Source organism: Chelonia mydas, chromosome 5 (assembly GCF_015237465.2).
Source record: "Chelonia mydas isolate rCheMyd1 chromosome 5, rCheMyd1.pri.v2, whole genome shotgun sequence".
In the NCBI taxonomy this organism is placed as follows: Eukaryota; Metazoa; Chordata; order Testudines; family Cheloniidae; genus Chelonia; species Chelonia mydas.
Genome location: NC_051245.2, coordinates 25,879,123 through 25,897,448, shown reverse-complemented (window position 1 = coordinate 25,897,448; position 18,326 = coordinate 25,879,123). Strand labels below are relative to the sequence as shown.

General features: G+C 38.5%; 1 protein-coding gene across 2 annotated transcripts in view; it reads left to right on the top strand.

The window, feature by feature from the left end:
* NUP155 (nucleoporin 155) overlaps positions 1-13,736 on the top strand; it is a 49,901-nt gene extending 36,165 nt beyond the window's left edge. For both annotated transcript variants that reach the window (XM_007065738.4, XM_037902695.2), the window contains 10 exons: positions 673-826; positions 1,102-1,206; positions 1,377-1,531; positions 3,255-3,384; positions 4,062-4,175; positions 4,761-4,881; positions 7,656-7,766; positions 9,339-9,475; positions 11,792-11,898; positions 13,280-13,736. In XM_007065738.4, coding sequence (XP_007065800.2) covers positions 673-826; positions 1,102-1,206; positions 1,377-1,531; positions 3,255-3,384; positions 4,062-4,175; positions 4,761-4,881; positions 7,656-7,766; positions 9,339-9,475; positions 11,792-11,898; positions 13,280-13,418 — 1,273 coding nt within the window. In that variant the 3' untranslated portion in view covers positions 13,419-13,736. The remainder of the gene's footprint in view (positions 1-672; positions 827-1,101; positions 1,207-1,376; positions 1,532-3,254; positions 3,385-4,061; positions 4,176-4,760; positions 4,882-7,655; positions 7,767-9,338; positions 9,476-11,791; positions 11,899-13,279) is intronic.
* Positions 13,737-18,326: the final 4,590 nt, after the last annotated feature.

Here is an 18,326-nt window from a genome sequence, read left to right as displayed (position 1 = left end):
ACATTTTTCTCAGTGCATGTTCCTTAGATAGTGATAAGATGTGCCATCTTTATTTTGGCCAAAAGGTTAATTGATCATAGGTAATAAGATATGGTTTGGGGAAGGTTGTCTGATCTAAACTTTATATAATTGAATTAACCTGTAACTTGTTAAAAAAAGGGGGGGGGGGGAATTGTGGATAATATTCAAGATTATAACTGCCCCCCTTTGCAGCACTATTGTTTGGGGGCAGCAATGACTTCAAGAATATCTGTAAAATGTTTGCCAGGTTTAGTCATGTTACTTTTTTAATGGAAGATGCTCCATTATGAAAAATATGACCTGACTGAGGAGTAGTATTCATAGTGTATAGCCCTTAAATTATTTCTTATTGGGAATAAGCACCCTCCAAGGCCTTTGCACCCTGCCCTCCTAACTGAAAGGAAAATAGCATGTTAGCAGTTACTACTGAAGTGGGGGATTTGCACAACAAAGTATTTGTGAGGAAGATAATTCCAGAGGAGAGAGACTGGTAGTAAATTACATTGATTCAACTCACAGGGTCCTATAGAAAACCTTTCCTTTTAGTTTCAGAAATATTTTTTCAGTGTATATAGTAACCTATTTTGTGGGAACAAGGATCTCACAGATATCTGTAACTTAAACTGTTCTTTCTCTTGCACCTACTTGCAGGTTAAATAGTTACAAGTGCATCACTGACACTCTTCAGGAACTAGTAAATCAAAGTAAAGCTGCTCCTCAATCTCCCAGTGTGCCCAAAAAGCCAGGCCCTCCAGTGTTGTCATCCGATCCCAATATGCTGAGCAATGAAGAAGCGGGACAGCATGTAAGAAATTTACAAAAGAGACCTAGTTACAACTGTTAAGGAAGTTTGTACAACATATTGTTGCAAAGTAAATTAACAGAGATAAAGTCAGGACTTGAAATGAATTTGTTTCAGTATGTGAGAAGATACAGTGTTCACAAAAAATTATTGTATGTTTATATAGATGTTGGCACATATAAATATGCAATGTGTATAAGCCCGGTGACAAAGACTTTGAGCTATTTATGAAATGTGAACAGTTCTGGAGTAACTTCTTTGAGCTTTTCTTCCTTTAGTTTGAACAGATGCTAAAATTGGCTCAGCGTTCAACAGATGAGCTCTTCTCTATTGCTCTCTACAACTGGCTGATACAAGCTGACCTTGCAGATAAACTGCTACAGGTAAGATCATGCAAAACAAACATAGTCACAAAAATATTTTGTAGGGTACTTCTATTAGGCCAAAAGAGTTGATTGTAATACTGGCTAAAAACACACACTAGGAACAGAGAAGTTTTTAAGGATGCTTTTGAAAAAAAAAGACCTAACTGTGGTTTATATGATTCCTGCAGATTACCTCCCCATTTCTGGAGCCGTATCTGGTGCGTATGGCCAAGATTGATCAAAACAAAGTCCGTTATATGGATTTACTGTGGAGATACTTTGAGAAGAACAGGAATTTCAGTAATGCAGCCAGAGTGTTGGCTAAATTGGCAGACATGCATAGGTATGGACAGTTTGTAATCAGTGTATTATTCCTAGTATTGAGATAATAAAAGAAAAGTTAATTTGTGTAAAGACTAAACAATAAACAAAAACCTAAAATATTATTTTTAACCTGGCTACTATTAGAATGATAAAATGGAAATTGTTGCATATTTTATACAGAAATAAACAGGTTACAGAATTAATGTAGTTGTAGAATATTGACTGGTAACTTAGTTACATTGTGTATTTTATTATATAGTTGTAGAGTAGCAGAGGAAGAACTGTCTTACAGATGGGCACATACAAAGTGGTTATTTAGTTACACTTGGAGTCAGTGTCAGAGCCTGGAGAATTTAGAAGTCCTGATTCCTATGCTCCCTTTAGTATAATTATTTTGGGAACAATCTTGGGAACACGCTTTTTTGACAGGATTACTGGCCTAGTGGATAGGGGGAAGCAGTAGATTTGATATATCTTGACTTCAATAAAGCTTTTGACACAGTTCCACATTAGAGAGACGAGGTGGGTGAGGTAATATCTTTTATTGGACTGACTTCTACTGGTGAGAGTGATGAGACTTGTGTTGATCAATAAAATATATTACCTCATCCACCTTGTCACTCTAATATCCCGGGACTGACATGGCTACAACACCATTGCATACAGCAGTTCCACATGACATTCTCATAAACAAACTAGGGAAATGTGGTCTAGATGAAATTACTAAAAACTGGGTATTATAATACTGACAACTAGTTGAAATACATACTCAAGGAGTAATTATTAGTAGTTTGGTGTCAAAATGGTAAGGGATATCTAGTGGTGTCCCGCAGGGGTCAGTCCAGTATTTTGACTTGGATAGTGGAGTGGAGAGTATGCTTATAAAATTCACAGATGACACCAAGCTGGGAGATATTGCAAGCACTCCGGAGGGCAGGATTAGAACTCAAAATGACCTTGACAAATTAGTGAATTGGTTTGAAATCAGAAAGATGAAATTCAGTAAAGACAAGTGCAAAGTACTGTGCTTAGGAAGGTAGAATGAAATGTGCAACTACAAAATCGGGAATAACTAAGTAGGTGCTGAAAAGGATCTAGGGTTTATAGTGGACCACAAATTGAATGTGTCAACAATGTGATGCAGTTGCAAAAAAGGCTAATATTCTGGAGTGTACTAACAAAAATGTCATACATAAGACACTGAAAGTAATAGTCACACTCTGCTTGGCACTGGTGAGTCCTCAGCTGGAGTACTGTGTCCAGTTCTGGTAGACACACTTTAGGAAAGATGTGGATAAATTGGGAGAAACTTGAGGAGAACAACAAGCACGGTAAAAGGTCCTGTGCTTGGTTAGTCTGGAGAGAAGATTGAGGGGGGACCTGAAAACAGTCTTTAAATATGTTAATGGCTGTTATAAAAAGGAGGGTGATGAACTGTGTCCTTCCTTTAATGGACATGGAGAACAAGAAGCTTAATCTGCAGCAAGGGAGATTTAGATTAGATTTTAGGAAAAACTTTTTAACTCTAAGGGTAGTTAAGCTCTGGAATAAGCTTCCAAGGGAAGTTGTGGAATCCCCATCACTGGAGGTTTTTGAAAACACCTGTCAGGCATGGTCTAGGTTTACTTGGTCCTTCCTCAGCACAGTGGCTGTTTTAGACCTCTCAAGGTCCCTTTCTGCCCTACATTTCTATGATTCTATGTTCTAGGCACGTGGCTTACAACTGAATGTTTCTTTTACAGCACAGAGATTCCACTTCAGCAGCGTCTTGAATATATTGCACGTGCCATTTTGAGTGCCAAGAGTTCCACTGCCATATCATCGATAGCAGCAGATGGTGAATTCCTACATGAACTAGAAGAGAAAATGGAAGTAAGAAAAAATGAAAAACCATTTTCCTTAGTTGCTATTATTATTATTAGTCATGTTTATGGTACTGCCTAAGGACCAACCAAGAGTGGGGGCCTGATTGTGCTAGGCATTGTACAAACACAGAGCAGCACAGTCCCTTCCCTGAAGAGCTTAAAATCTAATAAAGCAGACAGACAGGTTGGGGGAATGGGATATAGCACACAAGCAGAGTGAATTGTGTAATGGCAGCAAACATCATGTTAGTTCCATAATTATTTTTTGGGAGGTGGGCTTTATTAGGGAGGAAATGGAAAGAAAACTGAGGGGCCGAGGGCATTGGACGGAAGGAGAATAGACAGGACAAGAGAGGAGGGACAGGATAGGGGAGAAGCTATGATGAAAAGTTAATGTTTCTATTAATATCAGTGTTAGCATAGGCCTTTTGTATTATTGACAATTACACTATTTTTTTTCTACTGATGTAAATGCAAAAACAGACTGTTTAGGCTGAAATGCATTGTTCCAGTAAAAATCAGCAGATCCAGATTCACTCACTTTACTAGGATTATGTCTCTAATATATACTCATGGAATATCTATATTCAAATGTGTTAGAACCAATTCTAGGTTTTTCCAAGTTTCCATAGCTTTGGATGAAATGAAGGACTCTTGAATTATCTTGATTTTTTTTAAAACTAGGTGGCTAGGATACAGCTACAAATAGAGGAAACATTACAACGGCAATATTTCCATCATTCTTCAGTACAAGATGCAATTTCCCAGTTGGATTCTGAGCTGATGGACATAACTAAGGTGATTAGAAATAAGTTGATGTTCACCTGACTGCTCAAACTACTCATGCAAAAGAAGATGCAATATCCCACTCCTGAATATAAGCTTCTCTAATATCTGAGAATGACAGATTTCAACAAATTGTTTATCAGCTATTAGCCAAAACAGTCACAGTGAATTCAGCTTCCTGTTTTCAAAATTTATATATATTTAGGTTTAGCCTGTCTAATCTTATATTTTCATATTTTACCTTCAATAATTTCATCTTTCTCTTTGTGTTGTCGGCTGTAGGAAACACACATTATTTACAGTGCATAGCTTCTTTGGTTTTAGAGGTGTTGAATTGGCAAACACTCTAGTTTTTTCTTAGCTTTCTTTAAAATTTTAAGATTGTATGGTGATACAGAGCTGACTTGATTCAATACAAATGCTCTTCATGCAATATCTGTCAATGGCTATTAAAATGCACCGTCTACTATTTTGGCTTTGTTTCACTTTGTGTATGGTGCATGTTAATGAATAACTGTTCTATTTAATTTCACTCTGATAGTAAATCGTGGTGTTTTGTCTTGACTGAAATACCAAACTCTGTCTTTTTTATTGCAGCTGTATGGTGAATTTGCTGACCCTTTCAAACTCTCGGAGTGTAAGCTTGCAATTATACATTGTGCAGGGCATTCAGACCCTATCTTGGTGCAGACTCTTTGGCAAGAAATAATTGAGAAAGGCAAGTCTTGACAGACTGGGACTGAAGTAGCTTAGAAATATAGAATAACTGATAATGAAAGCATTTTGTGCCAGTGATCTTATGCTGCTGTTAGTATCCTATCCACATGAGATGTTAAGTATATCTTTTAGGAATATTCTGCAGTATAGATTTCATTGAATGTAAAACCTAACTTCAAAGCCTTTGAATTTTGTAAAAATTCAAAGGCTTATTATTTAAACAAAAGAATAGTACAGGATGAGGTCCTCATCCTCTGTACTCCCATGTAGCTTGTTTTGGGATTGGGGCTTGAGTCTGTTTGTATTGCAGCAGTAGAAGTACATTTTCTTCCAGTTGTGGACATGGCAGCTGAAGGCTCCTCATTTCAATCATTCTAAAGATTTAGAAGATGTGTTAACAGTGAGTGGAATGCAGCTGTTAAACACAAAGACATGTTATAACATAAGTAGGAAAAAATCACTTATTTTCCATTATAATAATAAATATGTTCATTTGTTAGTAGCATTATCTATTTACACAATTTTTTTTAAAATGGCTTTATTAAATGGTATGTTGAAATTGAACTGGCCTTGGGTTTTTGAGCCTGCCTATTAATTCAGTAATGTTAACATGATTGTTTCCAGTGCCTAACGGAAGGTAGAAATCAAACCTTTGTACAAACAAATCTCAGGATGATTTACATGTACATATGACTTGAATAACCCACATTATAGATAGGCGTTTTTTACAGCACATCCTCCCACTCAATTAATCACCTTACTCCCCTTCATTGCCTTATAGAATCATAGAAATGTTGGAATGGAAGGGACTGAGATAGGTTATCTAATCCAGTCCCCTGCATGGAGGCAGAAGTCAAGTATTATCTAGACCAGTGGTTCTCAAAGCCCGTCAGCCACTTGCTCAGGGAAAGCCCCTGGTGGACCGGACCAGTTTATTTACCTGCCGCTTCCACAGGTTCGGCCGATCGCGGCTACCAGTGGCCACGGTTCGCCGCTCCAGGCCAATGGGGGCTGCGGGAAGCGGCACGGGCCCAGGAGCGGCGAACTGCGGCCACTGGGAGCTGTGATCGGCCGAATCTGCGGACGCAGCAGGTAAACAAACCGGCCCGGCCCGCCAGGGGCTTTTTCTCAACAAGCAGCGGACCAGCTTTGAGAACCACTGATCTAGACCATTCCTGACAGGTATTTTGTCTAACCTGTTCTTAAAAACCTCCAATGATGAAGATTCCATATGTAGTTTGTTCCAGTGCTTAACTGTCCTTCTCAGTTAGGAATTTTTTCCTAATCTCTAGTCTAAATCTCTCTTGCTGCAATCTAAGCCGCTTACTACTTGTCCTATCCTCAGTGAATAAGAAGAACAATTTATCACCCTCCTCTTTATAACAACCTTTTGCCCTATTTGAGGACTGTTATCATGTCCCACTGCAGTCTTCTCTTCTCCAGACTAAGCAAACCCCATTTTTTCAGTCTTTCCGAGTAGTTCAAGTTTTCTAGACCTTTAATCGTTTTTGTTGCTCTCCTATGAACTTTCTCCAGTTTGTCCACATCTTTCCTGAAGTGTGGTGCCCAGAACTGGACACAGTACCCCAGCTGAGGCCTTACCAGTGTTGAGTAGAAGAATTACTTCTTGTTTCTTGCTTACAACACTCTTTCTAATACATCCTGGAATTATGATTGCTTTTTTTGCTTTGCAACAGTATTACATTGTTGACTCCTATTTAGTTTGTGATCCACTAGGAAAGGCCCCTCTCTTCCTCCCTCCCCCCCCCCCATCCTGTACCAATTATGTGCAACCATGTCTCTCTTCAAGGAGAGTCTGGACATAGCGTTCTCTGGAGACAGAAATGAGCTGCCAAATGGCAAGTGAAGATCCTTCTAGAGGGCAGAGTGTGCTGCCTCCTCCACCCCACTCCTACCCCTGCTGACCTCAAACCCCTGATCATCTGCTTGGCAGAGCAGAGCTCTGTTTATACTCCTCTTGGTTGCCATTATACAGGGGCATTTCTAAAAGAGATGGCTTCAGAAATCCTGCAGACTTTTATCTGAAGGTTTCAGGATAAGGAAATCTTAATCAAAATGTTAAGTAAAGCTATGCTGAGAAGGATTAAAACCTCAAGTGAATTTAGTGTTTATGAAAGGTTGCCAAATTGACCTCATGGAAACTGAAGTCTTCTGTTTATCCAAAGAGGTAGAGCACTGGTTCTAGCAGGGCAGGCTTCCCCACCTGGCTCTGCCAGTTTGCCTTAACCTCTATAGTGAACAAGTAGTTCACTTTCCTTGCCCACTCAGTCCTTGCTTTTGTACTGGAGACTGCCAGGAAAGTTGTGTCACCGTTGATGGTGATTTTGCGATGTGTGCACCTTTCCACTGGGTACTGGCTTGAAACTACAGTTCATTTCACATAGGTCTCCCAAAAGCTATTGGATAAGACTTTTTAAGATATTAAAGCCATTTGGTCATGTATATTAGTGAATTTATGTGAAATTCCAGGGAATACTAAACCTATTCATATAACATATATGCATTTGTATGGAATCTGAAAGTGTATTTGCATTTCTACATGCATACATACTGACTTCCCACCAACAATAAATGGAGTTGTGTGTATGCCCTAAGAATATAAAAGTCAGGGTTGGAAAAGACTTGCTTGAAGTGTTAGTGGTAAATGCAAGTACAACACTGTAGTAAGAGGTAACAGCTGTTTTTTTAAATTTAATTACCCTCCATAAACTTTAGTTTTAAAGGTAGATTATATGCCTAACTGATCTCTTTCAGAGTTGAGTGACAGTGTGACACTGAGCCCAGCTGACAGAATGCAAGCTCTTAGTCTAAAGATGGTATTGCTTGGAAAGATATACGCTGGCACACCTCGTTATTTTCCTTTAGGTAAGCAATTTAACAGAGTATTTGGAAGAAAAATAGGCATTATGGCAATGGGTTCAAATGCCTCGAGTACTCCCTAAGCATTGAAACATACATGTTTTATTCAGTATTTAAACTTCGTATGATGCTAATTAAAAAGCAACTAAATTTACCAGTATATATAGATGCTATTTTTGCATATGTTAAATAAATGTTAGCTTTACATGCTGTACGCTTTATACAAGACAGAATCAAAAGAGCATGGTGAAACAAGTTTTTTTGAGATTATTGGAAAATTACCTGTCTTTTTCTTCTGAAAAGAGACAATTGTAAGATTATGTTTCTAAAGAAAACTTTATTTCCTCCGCTGTCTGTAATATTTAATCACTGTTTTTATATGTTAAATTTTCCCTTGTGGCTGGAATAGTAAAATGAAATCAATTTTCATTGAGGTTTACTGTTACGAAGACAATAGTGATTGAGGTTGTTGAGTAAATTAGGGAATTCCTGATGATGGGTTTTAGGGCAGATGGCTAGTCATTTCTTTGTTGTCCAAGAGCAAGAATTTGGACAATAGGGTTGTGGTGCTTGCTTATTATCACAGTCACTTTGGAGGATGATTGGGGAGAGTGGCTAGAAAAAGAGAAGAGACAAGATTGTAATGGAAAAACAGATATTAATAATACAGATATGATATGGCAATTCTTATGTTCCTGGAACTTACCTATGATTAGTACTTTTCACCCAAAACTGTAGCTAATCTAAGTTCTGAAATGGTTTTATTTTGCTCTATTCAAACAGCTGAATTTACTTTTGGACAGTTACATAAACTAGACATTGAAGGGTAGAGCGGTCTTTCTAGTCACATACTAAATATATGCATTGTGTGTGTGTGTGTGTGTTTTGTACAGTTGTTAGATTCTTTATGTATCTACTTGCCATATCTATATATTTTATATATGTACAGAGGCAATTCCATAAAGTATAATATATGGGAACTCTGTGTCCTGTATTAGATTGGGGTCTGTGTTTCTTCTTTGAGATACTCAAATCCCATGGTGAAGAGGTTGTTTGTATAAAAACCTGCATGGATATATGTCACTCTAAGCTTTTGCAAATACGAGAGTTTTATGTTACCAAGAGTTAAACATGGTATGGATGTGCTGGTATTTTGGATAAAACAGACTAGTCTGGCAATCTAATAGCAGTGTGTTGTGCTGTCACAGGGGAAAATCAGAGTTGGGCTATTGAATTTCCCTGGACAACAGCATAGCCTGAAAGTATCACAAGGACAATGTGCTAAACCTTTAGTAACATCGTGTTGTTGCTCCTGAGTAATACCTCTTGTGATGCTCATAACAGCATCTGACTCTGGAAAGCAGCCCATCTTGCATATCCTCTCGGCCTCAGTTTTCCCATTTGTAAATTCTGGGATAACTCTTACCCGCTTTGTAAAATGCTTTGATCTCCACAGTTGAAAGGTTCTGTGTAAGGAAGACATAACTAAACTTTGTGTAGATACCTAACATTCATTAGTTTTGTTAAACTAATATTAAAGCAAGATGGAACCTAAACAGGCAGTTCTTTGTTTTTCAGATTTCTTAGTGCAGTTTTTAGAGCAACAAGTTTGTTCTTTGAACTGGGATGTGGGATTCGTAACATATACTATGCGGGAAATTGGAGTGCCACTATCTAGGCTACTTGAAGTGTATGACCAGTTGTTCAAAGCACGGGTAAGGATAAAATTTGAGCTCAAATATTATCTTCAACATTAAATTCTAAAATTGTGTATTAAAGTTAAAATGAGATGTATCAGACATTTTAATAGACCTTGGGATTTTGGAATATCTTACTAGTTTAAAAAATAAAAAACTTCACTGTTTCTGATCCTAGTAGGTGAGGAAAACTAAACTCTGATATTTCTGTTACTTCCGCTACAGATGATCTCCTGCCTATCATAAATAGGATTAAAATTATTAGAATTGCTGCACTTCAGCATGGACAACAGGTCTTGGATTCCTGAATATGATTTTCTTTTTTCTTAGAGGTAGTTCATAATGGCAAGGTCAACAGAAACAGACAAACTATTTCATCTTTCTTAGCTTATTAATTTCCCTGGGTTGTGACTGGCACAAATAATAAGAATCACTTCCTGCGTTTTTAGTTCATAGTGTGTGTTTTTTCTTATTAAAGAACAAAGATAATCTATGTTGTTCATTTTGCCCTGTCACTGGCTCCAGGTATAATCTATTGAGGGGTCCCTGCTGCTCCTGACAGATGCTCCTCAGATTGTCCCCGGTCAGAGTAGTTCTTGGTGTGACCAGTTGTCACCCCTGGGGTGCAGTCTGGGAGCTGTGGGAACCACAGCGCCCCTCTAAGACACACAGCTGGGTTGGGGGCACAGCCAGCCTCACCCAAGCCCTGTAATCACCCGACTACCCGACAGCAGGTAATAACGCTCACCCAAACTGGGCTACCTGAGTGTAAACAGCAGACACCAGCCAGTTTCCCAGCTCCCCAGGCATGCCCCTCCCTCAATGTGGAGAGGAATATGCACACGTGTGGTAACCAAGCTGAGATATTTCACCAGACACTTCACTTAAAGGCACACTGGTTTAGGTTAGAACATAAAACAAGCTTATTAACTACAAAAAGATAGATACTAAGCAATTATAAATGATAACAAACAAATCAAAGCAGATTACCTAGCAAATAAACAAAACTGTAAACTAAATCTAAAATACTAGAAAGATTGGATATGATTTAGGAATTTCTTACCCTGACTGAAGATACAAATAGGCTTGCAGATTCTCAAGGCACAGCTTGGGCTCCCCACCCCTGTTCCAAGTCCTTTTCCTTAGAAGCTTCTCTTAGGTGTTGAGTAGTGGGGAGTGAAGAACCACAGATGATGTCACTCCCTGCTTGAACATATGGCGGGAACCTTTTATTCCAAAAACAATTCCTAGCCCAGTTTGTGGGAAAATACAGGTACCCAAAATGGAGATCAGTGTCATATGGTCTGGTCACATGCCCCTTGCATGCCCTACTGCTTCATAGCAGCCATTACTTACAGGTTGTCTGGAGCATCCCCAGGAAGGCTCACCAGGTGGGGGATAACCTTCTCCTAAGGCCTGTTGTTTTTCCTAATGGCTCATTACCCTGAATGGGCCCTTCACAACCAGCTATCTAGGCTGGAAGCATTTTGCCCCGTGGGTGTCGCCCAGGTGTAACTACATTTGAAATATAGATACATAGTCAGTATTCACAACTTTAGATACAAAAATGATACATGCTTATAAATAAGATAATAATATTCAGCAAATCATAACTTTTCCAATGACACCTCACATTACTCATATTGTACAAAATGCATCGCCATGATGCCATAATCATAGCATCATAATATTACTGTGATGAATATGGGGTATAGTGTCACACTTGGGTCCTCGCCTCGAATTGAGTCTAGCAGTCTGCTTCTGTCACTTGACTGTGTTTGTGGAGGCAGCCTGCTGCAGAGCTGTCACCCCTTCTCTGTCCCAGGCCTTTCTGCCTCTCCTTCCTTCTCTGTAATTTCTCCTTTATAGCAGCAGGCCTTGTTTCCTCTATTGGCTGAAGCTGTGGGTGCCTGTCTCCATAATTGGGAGCTGTGGCAGCTACATGGGGGTGTGGTCAAGCTCCTTCCATGTAAACAGGAGAGGCTCTCCTAACCTTTCTGTCTATGCTCAATATGGTGTTTGTAGACCCCATTACATATCCATACCCTACCAAACTATTCAGTAGTTCAGAGTGTGTTTAGAATTATACAAAGTCTAATATTTACAATACTGTTTGATGAATTTCATATGTTTTACTGTTTCCATAGTGGAAACCCATGCAAGTAAACAAACATCCAGTTCTCACTTTTTTTTCATTCTTTTGCTGTAATAAATCAAACATTTAAAATATTGCAGTAATGCAATTTTTATGTACTGACATCCTCTACATTTCCCTATCGATGAATCAGAATTAACTTAGTACTGCCTCCCTAAATTGATGTAATTTTCTTTTAGGACCCGTACTGGAATAGAATGAAAAAGCCTTTACACCTTTTGGAATGTATTCATGTATTATTATCGGGATATGTACAAGACCCCAACAAAGTGCTTAACTTTGAGAGGTAACTATGAACTATAAACAAGTGTTCTACAAAACGTAAAAATATACTCTCAAGTTATTTGTTTTGGAAGCTCCAAAGCCCTTTGGGTCACTGATTTTAAAATGCAACTCAAGGTAGAGTCACCAAAAGTCATTGTTACTCTTACAGTTGTTCAGAGTTATGTATTGGGTAGGAGTTCCAGTTTTAGGTGATGGGGGGTTTAATTATTATGGTGCTTGTTTTTAAACAAATTGTGTCTCACTTTTAAGTAAATGTTTTTAGCTCTTTAAAAATGAGGACTCCCTCGAATTACATCAAAAATTGGCTGCCTCTTGAAGCTTCATGTTCAAGGATCAGATTCACAGTGATTGTGGTAAATCTTTAGTGGCAACTGGCCCTCTCTGTAAACAACTTTCAACCATATATGGTACACTTAGGGTATTTTTGGTGTATATTTTATGAACCTATTTTCAATTTTATACTTGTCAACTATTGATGGAGCTTAACTAAAATCCATAGGTTTGTGAAGAATTTACTTAGGTGTGAGGTGAAATCTTGGCCCCATTGCTCTAATGAGAAGTTTTGCTATTGACTTAACTGGGGTTAGGATTTTACCTGTGGAGTATGAATTCTTCTACCCTTGGAAATAGTTCCTCTGCAACAGGGTTCAGGCATATCGGCAGGATAGTGGAGGGAAGCTTGCAGTAAATCTGTCCATGCAATGCACATTCTGGGAAATGAGGACTGTTTTCCAGGATTAACAATCCAGCATCCTTTTACAAGCATAAGATTTCACTTAAATAAATAAAATTAGAAAAGCATATCTTTAATTTTAGGCTTCCCCTTCCTGCTATTGAATCATGTTTATATCTGATTATTTTCAGTTTTTCCATTCCATTTTGTATATGTAAATGTATTTTTATTTACAAATTTTACATTCATGTTCACAAATTTCACTGAATAAAACTAGTTGTTTTGCAAAATAACATTGTTTCCTAACAAGTCAGCATAGTTCTTCTGAGGCATCCCTGAGTGAGGGGGTACTTCTAAATTTATTATTATTTATTAGATAAAAACACTGGAAATTATTCAAACAAATATTTCACTCCTGAACTGACAAGAGCTACAAATTTGGTTTTTGAATTGCTGCAACTGTTAAAACTCAAGTAAATAGAAATGATTTAACAAGTTCCCCAGTATACTTCAGTCACAAACATGAGATTTAAAATATTTGCTTTTCATTAACTATATGTTAGAAAAATTAAAGTTAGCTGATTTGGGTTTTTGTTGTTTACAGATTATTCCATTACTATCTGAAGGAATCCCACTTCCTTTTCTTATATGAATTTTAATAAACAAAAGCCAAAATGAGTTTTCTTGACAATGTTTTTCTTCTTTACAGACGACGATTCACTAATGTATGTTTGGATGCTGTCAGTTGCTACCTTGTTGAACTTCAGTCTATGAGCCCTACACTAACAGTGCAGACCACTATTGGGAATTTTAAATCCCTACAGGCTAAATTAGAACGGCTTCATTGACTAAGATGATAAAGAACTGTTAGTCCAGAGAAAATGAACTGTTAAATGGAAGCTCAGATGTCTGCACTGGAATCTGGAAGAACAAATGCTCAGAAGGAAGTAGGAGAAAATTAAAGTTCCTGCTGCAATTGATTATTTGTGTGTTCTATGCTCTTACTAATCTACAGTTATCTACCAATAGAATGTATATTTGCCAAATTATAAATTTCTTTTGCTACCACCACATTTTTCTAACAATGGAAAACTTTTTTTATACTGCTGAAATAAAATACTTTGTATAATTGCTCCCTTGAGGATTAAATGTATTTGGAAAACATATTTTATTTTTCTTTTTTTTACACTAAACATAATTTACGTAATGCAGTGGAGGAAGTAGTGGGATGCAATCTCAAAAGTGATCATACAGTATTGACAAATATGAAAAACATGGAGACGGTACTGGCAGGCAGCAAGAAGAAGAGAATTACAAATTGGGGAAAAGTTGTCTAGCTGGCCTCAGACCTGGTTAGATCTAGGGTTAGCAACACAATCTTAAAAGTATCTCTGTACATGATCATGTATAATGGCTAACCTTTTGATAAAGACAATACGTTTCATGCCTACTATTTGCACAAAAATTGCCACCATAATAGAATTATTAGGACTATATTTCAGAAACTAATGACATAATTTGCTTGATCTGGATTTGGAAAAAAAATACACTAGTAGAAGCCTAGCAAACATTCTCTCCCATCTTTTTCCTTAATATAAGTTATGCTTTGTTCAACTCTTAATTTTTACCTGGAAAACCCACAATGTGTAAAAGGGCTACATTCCAGAAAAACATAACTGCTAGACATTTCCACCACATATACTTCTGAGTGCCAGTCTGCCTACGTTCCTAAATGGGACAAAATCAAAGAATCCTGTATAATTACCTCCTAAGATCAATCTATGTAAGATAGCGCTTAGCTTGCTACAGTCATCAAGACATATGGCCACCTGTAAATGTTTCATTTTTGTTCTATAAACAGTTACCGGAGAGACAAGGTGGGTGAGGTAATATCTTTTATTGGACCAACTTCTGTTGGTGAGAGAGACATTATTTTGAACTGCACAGAGCTCTTCTTCAGTTCAGTATAGCTCGAAAGCTTTTCTCTTTCACCAACAGAAGTTGGTCCAATAAAAGATCTTACGTCACCCATCTTGTCACTCTAATATCCTGAGACCAACACAGCTAAAGCAGTAGTGCAAACTACAAACAGGTGTGCATCCATATTAAACATATCATAGAATATCAGGGTGGGAAGGGACCTCAGTAGGTCATCTAGTCCAACCCCCTGCTCAAAGCAGGACCGATCCCCAATTAAATCATCCCAGCCAGGGCTTTGTCAAGCCTGACCTTAAAAACTTCTAAGGAAGGAGATTCCACCACCTCCCTAGGTAACGCATTCCAGTGTTTCACCACCCTCCTAGTGAAAAAGGTTTTCCTAATATCCAACCTAAATCTCCCCCACTGCAACTTGAGACCATTACTCCTTGTCCTGTCATCCGCTACCACTGAGAATAGTCTAGATCCATACTCTTTGGAACCACCTTTCAGGTAGTTGAAAGCAGCTATCAAATCCCCCCTCATTCTTCTCTTCCGTAGACTAAACATCCCCAGTTCCCTCAGCCTCTCCTCATAAGTCATGTGTTCCAGTCCCCTAATCATTTTTGTTGCCCTCTGCTGGACTCTGTCCAATTTTTCCACATCCTTCTTGTAGCGTGGGGCCCAAAACTGGACACAGTACTCCAGATGAGGCCTCACCAGTGTCGAATAGAGGGGAACAATCACGTCCCTCAATCTCCTGGCAATGCCCCTACTTATACATCCCAAAATGCCATTGGCCTTCTTGGCAACAAGGGCACACTGTTGACTCATATCCAGCTTCTCGTCCACTGTAACCCCTAGGTCCTTTTCTGCAGAACTGCTGCCTAGCCATTCGGTCTCTAGTCTGTAGCGGTGCATCGGATTCTTCCGTCCTAAGTGCAGGACTTTGCACTTGTCCTTGTTGAACCTCATCAGATTTCTTTTGGCCCTATCCTCCAATTTATCTAGGTCCCTCTGTATCCTATCCCTACCCTCCAGCGTATCTACCATTCCTCCCAGTTTAGTGCCCTCTGCAAACTTGCTGAGGGTGCAATCCACACCATCCTCCAGATCATTAATGAAGATATTGAACAAAACCGGCCCCAGGACCGACCCTTGGGGCACTCCGCTTGATACCGGCTGCCAACTAGACATGGAGCCATTGATCACTACCCACTGCGCCCGACAATCTAGCCAACTTTCTACCCACCTTACGGTGCATTCATCCAGCCCATACTTCTTTAACTTGCTGACAAGAATACTGTGGGAGACAGTGTCAAAAGCTTTGCTAAAGTCAAGGAACAACATGTCCACTGCTTTCCCTTCATCCACAGAACCAGTTATCTCGTCATAGAAGGCAATTAGATTAGTCAGGCATGACTTGCCCTTGGTGAATCCATGCTGACTGTTCCTGATCACTTTCCTCTCCTCTAAGTGCTTCAGAATTGATTCCTTGAGGACCTGTTCCATGATTTTTCCGGGGACTGAAAATATCCAATAACAGATCTTGCATAAACCATACACTGGAAATCATCTCTGTCCCCACACTATGTTATCAGACCCATCTCCATTTTTAGTCATCCTTGGGGAATTTCTCTTTTTGACGAGTTACTAACCAAAAAGACTTTTCCTTGGTATTGTACTTTTCCAGGGCTGGATTATCCAGGAGAAGTATTGCAGTTGGCACAAATCTCAAGCTTCTGTCTACTCTAAAGGAGAAGAGAAGAATTATTTGTTCAGTCACCCATACAAAGGAAAACACTTCCTAGATACCAATGTATAGCCTTTAGATCTTAAATATACTTAATTACTGGGTGATATTTAGCATGCTCCAAAACTTAATTTATTCAGAGAAGACCTCTGGACCTTTTCCCCCTCAAATCACGAAGTATACTCAGGATTCTAATTTCTCTGTCCCACCAAAACATGCTTCTCTTCATTTGGTAAGTAAACTGGGGTACGTCTAGCCTGCAACTTTAGCTGTAGGCCAAAATAAAACTGACGTTTTAATTCTGGTTTTCCTCCCAGATCGTATAAATGTGGAAATACCTCACAAACTCATAAATACGTTGGGTTACTATCTGAACTGGGGAAGTATCGGAAAAAGATACATCAGCCCAACAACGGCACTGTTTCATTTAAGGCTAATCTTAGTTCCTCTCTGCAAAAGAGACAGAAATGTTAATTTTCTGCAGATCTCTATGCTCAGGCATTTTGTATATTTGTCTAGTGTATATTTGTGTAGTTTATATTTTTTTAATTTTGCAAGAAAATGTAATGATGGTTAGCCTTCATGTTCCAGCCTCACTTCCTAACTGGCCATACACTCACACCAAGTTATGTCCCCTGCTCCCCTTTTATTTTTTTTGTTTCCACATACTTAACCCATATTTGTAAACTTAAGATTTGTTCAACAATATGTTGTATTGCCACGTTATGTGATCTTGATAGGGAATTTTCACAGCATGAGGCATCAGGCTGGAGGAATTAGCACTGGAATGGGAGACAAGAATGGAGTTACAGACACAGGTGTGCCACTGACTTGCTGTGTGACGTTAGGGAAGTCACTTCATCTATCTCAGTTTTCCTGTCTGTACAATGGGGATAACTTGCCAACCACCTGCGAGTGTTGTGAGGTTTAGTTTGTAGAGCACTTTGAAAATGTAAAGGGCTAAGTATTATTAATATATCATACTTGCAGATGGTTACGGTTAAAACTGCAGTATAAACCTTAAATCTTGTTTTCCTGGCTTTCATAACTGTAATATCCCAGCCTTAAATTTAGGAAATTTAAAGCAAGAAAAATCTATTTAAAGTCTGAGGAACGTGGGAATTAGAGATCAAAGCGAGGGGAAAGCTGGTTTTGACATGAGAGACTCAATTTCTTTGACTGACATTTTTCTCAGAAAAGGTAATCTTGCCATTGGGGCACTGTCTCTGCTTTTCCAAGATTTGTGCAACTTGTACCTTTAAGCAAAAATGTTCTTGACCATACATTCAGCCTTTCCATCATTGTTGTTCCTGCTTTTTTTTTACATTGCTGTAAATCTGTAAAGGAGAAACAAAGGTTTCATAAACATAAAATATGGGTAAGTGCATTACCACAAGAACAAATTAGATGAGTGGAAAAATCAGGATTGTTCCACTTCATGTTTTAGGAAGGTAAAATAAAGTCTGAGGATTACTGTCATCTGATATCTTCCCTTTTATGAAGAATCCATTCCAGATGAAGTCTGAACCTAGAACCTTTAATTCCCCAAGTGGTAGCTCTACTTATTAAAGTAAAGCAGAGTAGTTAATATCACTGACATCTGCTGCTAGGCTGCTAGCTACTATGAAAGAAATAGTTAAATCCTACCCTCCAATCCTGAAATGGAGTTACCCTGCACTCAATTTGATTCTAGATTACATTTCTGCATCTATTTGCTTTTGGGTTTACTACTAAGTGTACGGTGGTATAGACCAGTGGTTAGTTGAGAATTCATGTGGCTGGCCAAAAATATTGAGCACTGTTCAAGTATAGTTAAATGTTCAGATTCTACAATGGGTATTATAAATATGCTTTATACCTGAGGTTTTATCCTTCGTCTGACCATGGGATAGCCTTGAAATGCATTTAATATCTTTCAGAACATACAGTAAGAAACCTTTTCACCATTATTAGTCTAAAATTGTGGTAGAAGATATTTCTTCTCTTTCAGTTTGAAATATTTGTGCTAACCTGATAACTGATGGAATGTTGGGTATCGAAATTCATGTGGCTTATTTGAACTATATTGACAATGGATGGACATATG